The 13,701-nt window shown below is 30.9% G+C and overlaps 1 protein-coding gene across 1 annotated transcript in view; it reads left to right on the top strand.

The window, feature by feature from the left end:
• LOC113518090 (discoidin domain-containing receptor 2-like) overlaps positions 1–13,701 on the top strand; it is a 252,127-nt gene that overhangs the window by 227,766 nt on the left and 10,660 nt on the right. The window contains exon 12 of the mRNA XM_026902858.3: positions 825–992. Coding sequence (XP_026758659.1) covers positions 825–992 — 168 coding nt within the window. The remainder of the gene's footprint in view (positions 1–824; positions 993–13,701) is intronic.

Below are 13,701 nucleotides of genomic sequence, written 5' to 3'. Positions count from 1 at the left end.
AATATATAATTATACAACATATGTGTAAAACCTTTTTCCCCTGGGATAGGTAAAATCTTATACACCACATATTCCCATTCATACTGTAAAAATAAGCCCGATTTAATTTTAAATGGTTAAATGAACTTTCATGCAAATATAGGTACTTTGATTTTATGGCTCCTATAAATAATTCACTTGCACTTTCTACCTCACTACGAGTAAAAATTATGAATAAATTATTTGTATCTATCGGTTAGTGGAAAACGTTGATAAAGAATATTCTAAATAGATACTTAAATATATTTATGTAAAATATACTGCCCATTCCGTTCCTTAATTATAGTACAAATTTTACTGTTCATTAATTATTGTATTGTAATCTTTATTATAACTTCGTTATATGGCATGTTGATTAAATAACCTACATACTTCTCCATATAAATAAAATGGTATCTATAACCTTCTCCATTCCAAATACGAGTAGTACCTGCGTGCTAAATTTCATTATCAAGGCACCAAGAGTTACCTAAAGTAAACTTTTAAATTCGTTCTTGCGCGTTTTATAAACCCTGTAGTAAAATTATAGGTTTAAATCGGCATTTGTAGTGTCTGCCTTGATATGTCCATCTTTTGAAAGTTGTTTTAACATGGTCAGTTTGAAGTGCAGGATATGGCAGAGAAATCACTAGGTATAAAGACTTAGCTCTCAAAAATAGTAAAGCCATCCTGTAACCTACTTTCTCGTTTTCAATTCCAAAAATATTTAAAAAAAAACATACACACTTATCAAAGCGACATTCAATCTCTTGTCATCATTTCAATATATGTTTTTGTTTTCACAGACGTACCCGGATGAGCGAGCATGTCGACGTGAACGGCCATCTCCTGGACTGTTCACCTCAATAAAACTCCCAGAAGCCGAGCCCCCAAACGGAGTGGCGCCCCTGCTGGACTTCCCGCGGGGGCGCATGCGACCAGTCACTTTCCTAGGAGAAGGCCCTCATGGGACTGTATGTACTATTTTAATATATATCCAATTTTATTTCTTTTTCAAAGTGACAATATTTGGTATATGCGTGCCTGTGTGTGTGGAAGCGTGTATGTATATGTGTAAGCGTGCGTGTAATACGAGATATGCTTATTAATTTTTAAATAATTGGAAGTATTTTTAACCCATAACATATAATCTTACATTAGTTAAATTTCTGTTGAATAATGACATGAGATTATTGAGATTATTTTTATTTTCTCCTTAAAATAGTCCCAACCAAATATAAAACAATAATATTAATTAAAATCGTCGTAAAGATTAAAAACGTTATCTTCTTTAGCGACTATAACTTCATCAAGTTTCTCGTTAGATTTACTATTTTTTTTTAATTGCATTTAATCCAGATTTCGCTGAGTCTGCCACCTTACTCCATTGCGACTTGGCCTCCTCCTTTTTTTAAGACTCCTCTGATAGTTCCTTTAATTTCAATGCTAGTTCATGAACATACATCATTTGTTAGAGTATATTTTTGACAATGTTTCGCACATCTTTATCCATTATCGTTTAATCATCTATTTGTTTAGCTGTTATGAAAAAAAAAAACATTAATTAATATAATAAAATTTACAAGTACAAGACAAGTAGACGTAGAAGTAGAGAGTTACTCAAATAGCTCTTATTGAAAAAGACAATACAGTGATTATGGATATAAACAATTACAATAATTATGAAAAACATACCTAACAGCGAATAAATAATAAATTTTAAGAATAATTTAAGTAAACCCAAATTACCTTCTTTCTTTTAGTCAACTATATACTACTATAAATGTTATCTACTGAGAGTTTCTTTTTAAGGTTCTTTTTATAAAATTATCCATTATCTTTTATATACACAACAATTTTTATATTATGTTTTAATGAATTAAACTCGTCTCATTTATGACATTTTTATAACAACATATTTTTTAATATTTTTATAGCTATATGAATATCTGTGGGAAATTTTCTATGAGTAAAGAATACCACTGCAAATCTTTAATTAAATTATTTTAAAACTATGAGATTTATTGTCATTTAACAGAACTAACAAACTATTTTTTAAATTATTTTCTTATGATGAAAAAATTTCGCAAATGGTTACTGCACGTTTTTTTCTGTAAATTATATAAAACTGTCTATATACACTCGCGGAAAGTTTCCGTGCAAAATAATATTTAATACATATAAAATACCAATGCGGCTTTATTCTATCAATACATTTATTTTATAGCCGTTAGTCCATAATTACTGAAGTGCCACCACAATAAATATCAGGCAATAACTTCAATTGCAAAACTACCGTACAATATGAACTATGCAATGAATGATAATTAAAATGGACTATGAACATTGGGGCCACAATGTAGGAACGTCAATTCCCAACTAATATAGAAAAGTTTGTTTCATAAATAGCCAGTATTGAAAATTATAACAAGTTCCTTATTTACGCGAAAATTTCGATAATATTGATCTATTTTGAGCTATATGTTGTAAGTGATGTTAATGATAAATTTTCAATGAGTAATATTTACTATCGATTATGTGTAGACCACAAATAAAATAAATAAACTACTAATATGTAAAAAAAATACTTCTTTCTTTGTATTAATAATACAATCAATGCATAATAAATTTTCTTGTTTACCATGTAAATAAATGAATCGACATATACTAGGTGAAATGTTCATAACCGGCTATTAAAAATTAACATTACAATCCCTAGAACAAGGGTTGTAATACAAAATTAATGTACATCCAAGTTTCAGTGAGGTAGGGAGAACCTTTTGTAAAGCAACAATATATTATTAAACCACCAGAATATTGGCCAAATTGTAATCGTAGTTATTAGTGTTCATAGTTATATAAATGATTATTGTTTTATATAATTGGTATATTTCAGTATGGTCAGGTAATTTAAATCACTATTTTCTCTAGACCAGTGTTTTTCAACCTTTTTCATAACACAACATATTATGAAAAAATATTTCGCGACCCCCGACTTATTTTTTTGTTAGTTTGTATTTACATGCAAATGTTTTAATTATCATTATTCTTAATAAGTATATATACTATATTAGGCAATATAACCCAAACATTAAAAACACTGGTCTGGACTTATAACAAAGTGGTAGGTTTGGTCTTTAAACTGCTTAAAACACATCAGTACGCCATGATGGCTTGTCATACTCGTGAACGTGTACTGCGTGCAAATACTGATCTGCTCAAGTTTACTACTTCATAAAATAGACCATAATGGCTAGCCACACCCGTGAACGAGTACTACTTGTAGGGGCTGATCTGCTCAAGTTTACTACTTCATAAAATAGGCCATGACGACTAGCCACATTTGTGAATGGGTACTACTTGTAGGGGCTGATCTACTCAAGTTTACTACTTCATAAAATAAGTCATGATGACTAGCCACATTTGTGAACGGGTACTACTTGCAGGGGCTGATCTGCTCCAGTTTACTATTTCATAAAATACGCCGTGATGGCTAGTCACATTTGTGAATGGGTACTACTTGTAGAGACTGATCTACTCAAGTTTACTATTTCATAAAATACGCCGTGATGGCTAGTCACATTTGTGAATGGTTACTACTTGTAGGGGCTGATCTGCTCAAGTTTACTGCTTCATAAAATACGCCGTGATGGCTAGCCACATTTGTGAATGGGTACTACTTGTAAGAGCTGATCTGCTCAAGTTTACTGCTTCATAAAATACGCTGTAATGGCTAGTCACAAGCATGAACGAGTACTACTTCTAGGGGTTGACCCTCTCAAGTTTACTACTTCTTATTTTTTTTTTTATTACAAATACATAACATAAAATATATATTATTCTATACTCCTTTTCTATTTTTCCACCTAGGGCCCAATTTGCAATTTGATTTTTACGAGTTCAGGTTAAACAACCAGTAAATCACGACGCCCCTGTTAATTGTGTTTATCTCTACTAAATATCATTATTGATGCTTATAATTAATCATAAATAGTACCCACTCGGCAAGCAGACACCTCTCTCGATAATTGCTGAACGGTTTTAGCCTAATCTCGGAGCCAGCTGCGTCATAGTAATCTACAAATGAAACTAAAATTAACAAGCACGAATAGTACTGAACCAGCATAACTCGCCTTCCACGTGTAATTAGGATTTGTTGCCAAAACGTTCAGTTCGTTTCTGCAAACGCTTTCAAGCGATACAGCCACTCAGTTAATTCGTACGCTTTTAGCTCTTTTCATGGATGTTATGGCGCTGTAGATTCACACGGTAAGTATCTACTGTTATTTATTTATGTACTAGTTCTATTGGCAATGTGGATTCTTTAATTTTTGTTGTATCGATACGAGTAAATTTATATATCAATATATATTAATTATATCAATAATATGACGTTAAAATAAAGGATTTTTTCTTGCGTAAAACTTAGTCAAAGATTTCCCTAGCATATTTTTTATTCATCAAAAAGAAAATATAGAATTACAACAGCGTAAAAACTACATATACTACTATGAGACATTGATGATCTCTCACAAACTCACATAGCTTTAGTAACTCAGTAATGGCACATTGTTGGATATAAATCAGACCTCCCCATAAAAGAAGAATATAGTTCATATTACCACACTGGCTAAGTAGCCCGGTACAGGGTTTTTTATCATTTGCCTCTTCTTATGCTTGTGTATTAAACTACTTTGTTCACTTATTTCTCTGTTAGAACATCATGTAGGGATGAGGATTGATAATGACTATCTATCACCACACGAATAATCATTCATTTTCTAAATTGTTACGATTTAGAAAGAAACCCAGGACCTTGTTTACGCAAAACACCACTGTGCCCCGGATGTCGTCCGACATATTATGCCATAATTTGGAATATTCTTTTATATATACCTTATATTAAATACACAATCGGTACTTAACGCGATGTGAAAGCCTTTATATGTAAATAGTACCTACATACCTGTTTCTTTATTGCCGACGCTTAATCCCGATTGTGTATTTAAAATATGTGTCAACAACGCAAAAGTTTAATATATTATTTTATATATTATTGTAAAATACTACTCTTGAACAATATTGTTAAATTAAAGAATTTTACAATTACTATTGATACTACGAACATTCCTCTTAATAAATTAATCATCAAAGTAACTGCAGGCACTTGACAACAACTTGTAAAACCTCGCTTATGTGAGAGGCGGATATTCAGCAGTGGCTGATATGATAATGATGATTAATGCTGTGAAGGTGTTTTTTCTCTACTATCAAGAAGTTCAGATCCACACATCTATCGAATTTCTCTAACGTTATTCCGAAACACGAAACTAATAACAATCATTTAAAAACTATCCAAACATAAATTTATAAAATCAGATGTATAGACTGAGAGTCGATCTTGGATCTTCGGACCGCAGTTAAGAGTTTTCCCACTGAACTGTCGCCATAACGACAAAAGCCGATAACGAAATTAGCTCAACTATAATCTAAAAGTTACGACCAGGTGAAATTATATTTTTCGTATATAACAAGATAAAATTCTGCTATACTATGTTATTACATTATGAAAATCGAATCATTTGGCACACAACCAACTGACACCACACTCAATTTTAGACAAGACAGCATTATTTTTTATCCAATTTACTTTCACGAAAATGTACCCTTTATTTTTTATTGATGGTATCAAATTACTGATAGAAATCCTATATTGTTGTCTTATACGTACTACGTACCTTTTACTTATTTATGTAAATACCTTCTATTACCCTTTCCCGCTCCTACATCTATTAGGTATCTTCCGTTTCCTTAAGAAATTTTTAAAAACTTTTTCCTAGTAATATCTGCACCCAATAAGGAATCGAAATGTTTTAATTTTAAAATCGTAAATCAAGCAATTTAGAGATGTCATAATTAATGAGCAAACGACTGCACTATAATTTCCTATAAGTTTACTTAAATTATATAAATTCAATGTATATTTAAGTAATTTAAGTAAACCTAAAGCATTTAAATAATCACTATAGGCACCTATCGTAAACTTGCATAACAAAGAATCACATAATATTATTATAGATATAAGCTTTTACCTGCGACTTCGTCTATCTGACTGGGATATGTTTACTTACCGGGATAAAAAGTAGCTATATCCTTTTCTATTCTATATCATCATATTACGCTTTAACTGTCCACTGCTGAATATAAACTTTCCCCTTGGGGGGTTTTGCCAGTAGTTACCACGCTTGACAGGCGGATTGACAACCACAGTTAGACTTTAGAGATATTTTAAGAGGGACGTTGTTACCCATATATCGCGCTCAGTCGGCTCCTACGACACCCACGGAAAAGGAAACGATGGCCTATTCTATGCCGGGACCATACGGCTATACCATATAATGTATACCAAATTTCATAACAATTAGTTAAGCTATTGAGACGCAAAAAGGTAATAAACAAACCAACTTACTTTCACATTTAAAATATTAGTAAAGATTTGCATTATCATCTCTTTTGGTTATTTGAAATATCCAGCGGCAATGTAGATAACAGGATTGTGCGGGCGTAGCCTATTTTGCGCGGACGAACCGATGCAGAGGGTGTTTTCTAATAAAAAGTAAAACACAATTACATAATGTATCTACTTAAATGGAATATCTACACGTGAGATTAATAAAAAAATATTAATTAATTATTTAATATATTTTAACAGGAATTCCACAAATTAAATGGAAAGATATTGTTTTTAGACATCCGGTTATTTATTACTCAACGACCGATAGCTAAACAGATTTGAATAAAATATGGTACATGAATAGATTATGTGCTACATTTTAATCTATAGAGATAAAGCTCCTAAAACAATAACATTATAATTCCTTCAATCTTATTTCACAATGTAAGAATGTGTTTTATTTTTTCGTTAATGGATTGACCTGCCGTCTGATTAAACGGATTTATAGGTAGTATACATCAAGGGGGTCCGGCAAACATTGGGGGGATATAATACAGGTGGCCACAGCTCACTAATTCGTTCTGTTTGAACATTCTTAATGAAAATACAACAGCGGCACGTGCTATTGTTTGTTTTGCGTTTCGCTTATAAGCCGCTACAGTGTAAAAGCCTCTACTAACTGGAAAAGTACACATAAATTGTTCTAATAACAGAATAGACTGTATACGGCAAAGGTTTGATTTAAATCACATTCGGATACATAATTTTTTGCTTAGCACTGAAAGTGACTTTAATTATAAATGAGATGTTTTCAATCTACCTGAAGATTTTGCTTTTCAACAGGCTATCTTTGCTCTGTAAGGAAAAGGTAGCCTCAATCGTTATAAAACAAATATAAGTTATCCTATTTTTAGGAGAATAATCTCTGTCAATAACAAACATAATTTTATTGTGATTATCGATTTAAATTTACCAATATCTTCGCGTAACATATTCACACAAAAAATATACGCCTTCCTTTTAGAATTCGCTTAATATATCCAGTCAATTAGTATAATACTTAGTTGTAGTTTACCAATATGTCGAATCAATTAGCAATACTTATTTGTAATTTTCTAATATATCCAGTGGATAAGTAATCCTTACTAGAATTGTTTTAATATATCCAATTGATTAGAAATGCCTACTTTAGTTTTCTTATACATATATATTCAATCGAATTTACTTAAAATTTTATCAATACTTTTGATTATAAAGTATATATGTAGATTAAATATTTACAAAAATGATACAAATTATAATAAAATCTGTGAAATAATTTTAATGGTATATTGCATATAATGACATATCGTCTTTATATCATTTACATATTTTTATTAATAATTATATTATTTTAACTACCACATGAACGAAGTCACGAACTCGGCTAGTGTGACATGAGATCAGTTTCCTCCTGAATAGTGTATCCCTGCCAACATAATGCCAACATAGAGGGGACAATTTAATGCAACAACGTTCCACAGGGATGGATTTCATTTCAGACAGCTTAATATTAAATTTGTAATACGTGTACACCACTGAAAGGGATTGTCGCAAGTGTTAGATTATTCATTTGATAATACGATGTGAATTTATAAGCAGGATAGATGGGTGAAACGGGGGTCGCTTATTCATACTGTTGTTTTTTAAACTTCTTATAATCTCGCTAATAATAGTAAGCTTTGAAAAAAATACTTAAGCAAACTGTAATAACATTACTATAACTGACGTCATTGTTCATTTCAATTAAAAAAAAGGTCATATATTTATGTGACAATTCAACATAATTTTCTAATTTAACACACATAGTTAAAACATTGTTACGGTAATCGCTTACCATCAGATGTTTGTTTACCGCTTCAGTGGGATAAAAAACATACAAAAAAGTAAAATACATACACAAACATACTTTAGATAGTTTTCAGGTAATATTAATATTTTTTCACGAAAAACGACTTCAATTTCGATAAAAATTATATCAAACCACAATTTTGAAAGTAGATTATAAACATAAATGAATTTAATCAATTAGGAGAATACGGTTATAAGTGACTCACTCTATTCTTCAATCAATTGTTGCACGAAGTATTCCACGTTTTTTTTTTTGATCTCAAACGAATGGTGCATTAGTTAACTAGTGCCCGTCTTAAAAACAAGGGTGATGTACACATCTGCAACAATTATTTATTGTTTGGGGAAAAAATATGGAGAAGCATTTGCGAGAACAGAGCGAGATAACCCAAAATCAGTTCGTTTTTATGTCAGGACGATGTACCTCAGTTGGCATATTTACACTGCGTTAGTTATATTAAGAATACAAAAATGCTCATAAGAACTTGCACATGACATTTGTGGACATAAAAAAGGCATACAACAAAATACCTCGAACAACTTTGTGGTGTGTATGTGTGTGTGTGTGTGTGTGTATGTATTAATTTACCTCATCATTTTTTAATTTTCTGCTTATCATGATAATTATTAAGCCTCTTAGGCTCAAATTATCTATTGAACATGCATGATGATGAGTATCATGTTTTAAAAAAGGTATTAAGTATGAGTTTGAATGACTATAAAGGCCGAGAAAGACTTGAAAAGACATGAATGGACTATATGAAAGATGGTATAATCACAATAGAAGTAAATGCGGAAATGGAATAGAGAAGAATGTAATAAAAAATATATTACACCGACTCCAAATAAAAATCAGGAAAAGGGTAGGAAAATGATGATGTATTTTTAGTCTATGTTCGCGACCATGTCACTAATTCTAAATTGGTTTACAATTATTTATACATGTTATATATTCATTCAAATGTATTATTTCGCCTTTTAATTAGTGTATTTGGACACAATTAAACATTTTTTGTGAAGCAAAATGTATTAACCATAACAAACCAAATTAATCCGAGAGGCAGCGGTGGGCTCGCCTCCTGCCATGTTGGATTTAAATATCCTCGGCGAAATAAGGGTAAATCGAGTACTACATTCAGCAGTTGACTGCTTCCTGTGGAATTTTTCAGAGAGCACAGACATAATTACATCTAGTAACCACCCACATTACATGGAACTTAAATATAAAAGAAAAATGATGATACAATTAATTGTTATTAATTTTCGTCACTCTGAATTAGTATTTTGTTGATTAGGTGTATGTACGATGTGTGTGAACGATCGATTCTATCCGATTAACCAAATTAAATCTATAGAAATGGATAAAAAATAATTATGTGAAATACTATTTTTAATTGTTGATTATAAATATTTTTGAATTTAATTAAATATGTAAATAAGTATGTGCATTAAGAATACACATACTTATTTACATATTTAATATAATGGTTTCATTATTATCTGGAGTATTTGCAAAATATTTTTTTTAAGTTTTCTTTACTTCAGTTCCCATCTCAGTATTTAATGTAAGTAAAAATAAGTGACGATGTGTGCATAGCAGCGCTTCGCACTAAACGAAGGGGTCATAGAGAGCGTCGGTTCACAAAAATGCTCATAAAAATTGATTACTGGCCGTGGCAAGAAAATGCAATCTAGCCGCAACCCCCGCACTCCGTGAGCTGGGAGCGCCACCCCGCTCTTCAGTAGTATAGATTCCATATAACAGCCAAGATCTTTTATTTTTTTATATATATAACTTATCCAACGTGTTACTGGTTATTATACATGCTACTATACATACTACAGGGTCATATATAAGCTACGATTTTTTTTTACTAATAACCATATTCATCACTATTAGACATGCTATTTTTTACGGAGCAAAATCTTAATATTATAAAAGAAGTATGTCGCTGTTTTTAATTTAAAAAAAATAAGATAACTAGTAATTACAATATCTCCCACAAGATTAATAACCTCACATTAAGACATAACCTAACACCCAAATATCAAGGAATAAAATCTTTGATTTTTGGCTAATCACATCTGAAAGAAAATTAACTATAGTGAAAACCAAAGTATTTCTAATTGTAAATTTCCAAATATTAACAATATTTACTCTACTAAATTAGTACCAGTGTTTAATGAACATCGCAAGGTATCAAAATTAGACGTCACTTAACAAATGATCTGTAAAATAGTATATTATTGTGGTTTAGGAAATACCAAAATACCAACAGGTATTTCATCAAAAAACCTACTGAAAAAAATAATAGTTATATAGTGGCAAATTGCGATTATGACAAATTATTTATATAAATAACTAACTGCCACTATAACAAGTTCCGATAATGACAAACTGCAATTTTGACAAACAACGTATATGACGAGCTACAATTATGAGAAACTACGTATTTCTCCTTACTAGTGGCTTAACGTGAATATGATACATGTGTGACATGGGCTGTGTAATCCACCTACACATGTTAATTAATATTTGGTGATAATTGTATCAGTTATGTTTTTTTTTAATAATTGGAATTTCTCAATACATAACAAAAAGAAATCACACAACAACAACAACAACCTTTTTACTTATATTACACGGTCTCATATGATATATACTGGTACTCATGTCGACATTGTATACCTATGCCACATAGTTCATCCAATAATAGTTTTGCCGCAGCGGTAAATATTATTAATATTAACTCTGCAGCGTGCGGTAGCGAGCTGCTGTCTCCACGAGGGCGGGCACCCTCGATTTCAATATCCGGTCATATTTACAATATATTTCCTTATTCTTAAAACCAATTTAAGATAATGAACTGTCGAGTTAATGTAAAATTTCAATATAAATCAAATCCACTTCTGGACGTACCTTGATCACAGTAAAAAGACATTCTGCTAAATTATATTTATTCGAGTAACAAGCAGTTTAAAGTATTATATCTATAAACATCTTTCAATTATTATCTGTATTATATAATTTTTCACGCTATTATTAATTTTAATACTTCATTCCAATATACATTTTTATAGCTGCCTACACTTATATTTAACACCGACGTGTTTTATCTTTTCATTATTCCGCGCACATGGTCGCAAAGTTTTCTTTTATTACCAACAAAAGCAAACAAACTCGATAAATTAAAACAGTGTATTTTTTCCTGTGAACGTGACATTTAACGACGTTATTTCAGTGGTAATGAAATAATAACAGTCCGCCTCTATGGGCACAGAGACCGGACTTTTACAGTACAATGTTTACCGCAGAACGTGTGTTCCGCGGACCACCTGAACAAACAATACTCTAATTCCATTAGTTGACGGATTTACAGGGAACTCACGGTTTCTTACTCTTTTGTTACAAGATTTCTCTTATCATTTATCTAGTTAGTATTACACGATTGGATAATCTTGAAAGTTTTGTGTGGGAATTAGAATCAGTCGACCAAAATACGGTTTCTTGTACACATTGAAACAAAAGTTTTTTTCTGTCTTTTATTTTGTAAGATAATTATAACAAAGTAGTGATGATAGTTACTGTATATATAAGAAAATTAAATATTGCTTACAGGTGTACCTAAGATTAAAATTAAGCGAAATAGTAATATTTAAAAATAATTGAAATCCATTCTATTATTTTTTAATGCATTCAGTCTGTATGAAAAAAACTTTTCGTTATATAAATATATAGATAATAACAATTGACTTGAAACAATCGTCGAATCACACCGTCCCGTCTCAGTGTCGAGTCGATGTGAACGGAATGATAACTACGTCATACCTTTATCTCGAGCCTTCCCTTGTATAAAGTTACTTTGGGACTAAAAGTTATGACATCCGCTCAACTATAAAAGTATAAGCAAAGTTTCACTCGGCTATCTCGAAATGGACGCCACGTAATTAAACGCCCTTAATATCTGATGAGTACCCATATATTTCCGTCATTATATACTTATCGATGTTCAATTTGTTAAATATTTGACATAATAGTACAACGTACCGTTGTTCCTCTAAAGACGTTGCAGATCTACATTTTCTTCTTTCATTAATACAATATTTTTGAAAGTAAAAAAAAGTCAATACCTAATTTATCTACGCACATTACACAAAGCTCTTCCCGATTTTTTTTTTATATAGGATGATTACTTTGAGAAAAATTTTTGCTCCTAAAATAACTACATCGATAATTACAAGTAATATGCGATCAATATGGAACTAAATCTTATCAGATTATTTGTATTAATATCTGTAAATTTATTTAGAATCAAATATAAATAATACTTCTTATATAAATTAATTTTATTAAAACATTTTTAAATAGTAATATTTTTACGATTACATCATTAGTTTCATTCTTGTTGTATATTAAAAATACTCCACATGAAACTTAAAAGTCAAAAAATTTAAATATTATTTTCATAATTTTAAATATAACTGTGATAATAATTTTATAAAAATAAACTCCTCTGTGTCTACTAATTTTAAGTTTATCCTGACGCGAATTCTCATGTTGAGATAATATGCACATTATATGTTGACTTAACACCTATGTTAGCCAAGCACTTTATCGTCCGAACGCTACTTGAACCAAATTGTAACCTATAGTAGCAAAAGTGGTTTGCAAGCAACACCGACAAATTTTACAATAAGTTACTGATACCAAATCTACATGAAAACCTTAGGTTTGATATATTTTGCACTTCCTACAATGCTATAAATTACAAAAGTCTAACAAAAATTTGTCTATTGCGGCTGTTGATAATATCAGATAACTCCTCATTTCAACTCAGAGTAAAAACTTAGACATGGCTCAAGTTATGGCTGTCGTTTAGTCCAAAGAAAAACCTTAATTCAATATTAGTGAAAATAAAATGTGATTGTTTACATAAAAAATAACTATTAAAATTAGCTCAGATATGCTATTGCGTAAAAAACAAGCAAAAAGTCAAAATGAGGACCTCCTCATAATTGACGCTTGTTAAAAAAGATTGTGCCAGGTAGGTGTAATCGCTAACAGCATCCATCGCATTTTATAAAAAATTGTGATACGAGTATAGTAATATTTAGTTAAAACAAAACAACTGTTAGCAAGATTTGTTAAAACGCCATTTTATTGAAATTACCTATCTGGAATCAGTTTTTATTTATTTCTTTATTTTATTGACTAATACATCCGATTGGTCCAAAGATGTATATCAAAACATATCAATTTATAAAGAGCCGCACCTCCGTAAGCAGTAGCAGGCTTTTTCTCAAGGCCTGTAAATCCGCTAGGCGCGAAGCCATTTTCC

The sequence above is a fragment of the Galleria mellonella genome, unplaced genomic scaffold (assembly GCF_026898425.1).
Source record: "Galleria mellonella isolate WM207_F2 unplaced genomic scaffold, CSIRO_AGI_GalMel_v1 utg33, whole genome shotgun sequence".
In the NCBI taxonomy this organism is placed as follows: Eukaryota; Metazoa; Arthropoda; class Insecta; order Lepidoptera; family Pyralidae; genus Galleria; species Galleria mellonella.
The sequence above is the reverse complement of the archived record's forward strand: the minus strand, read 5'-3'. Positions and strand labels throughout refer to the sequence as shown.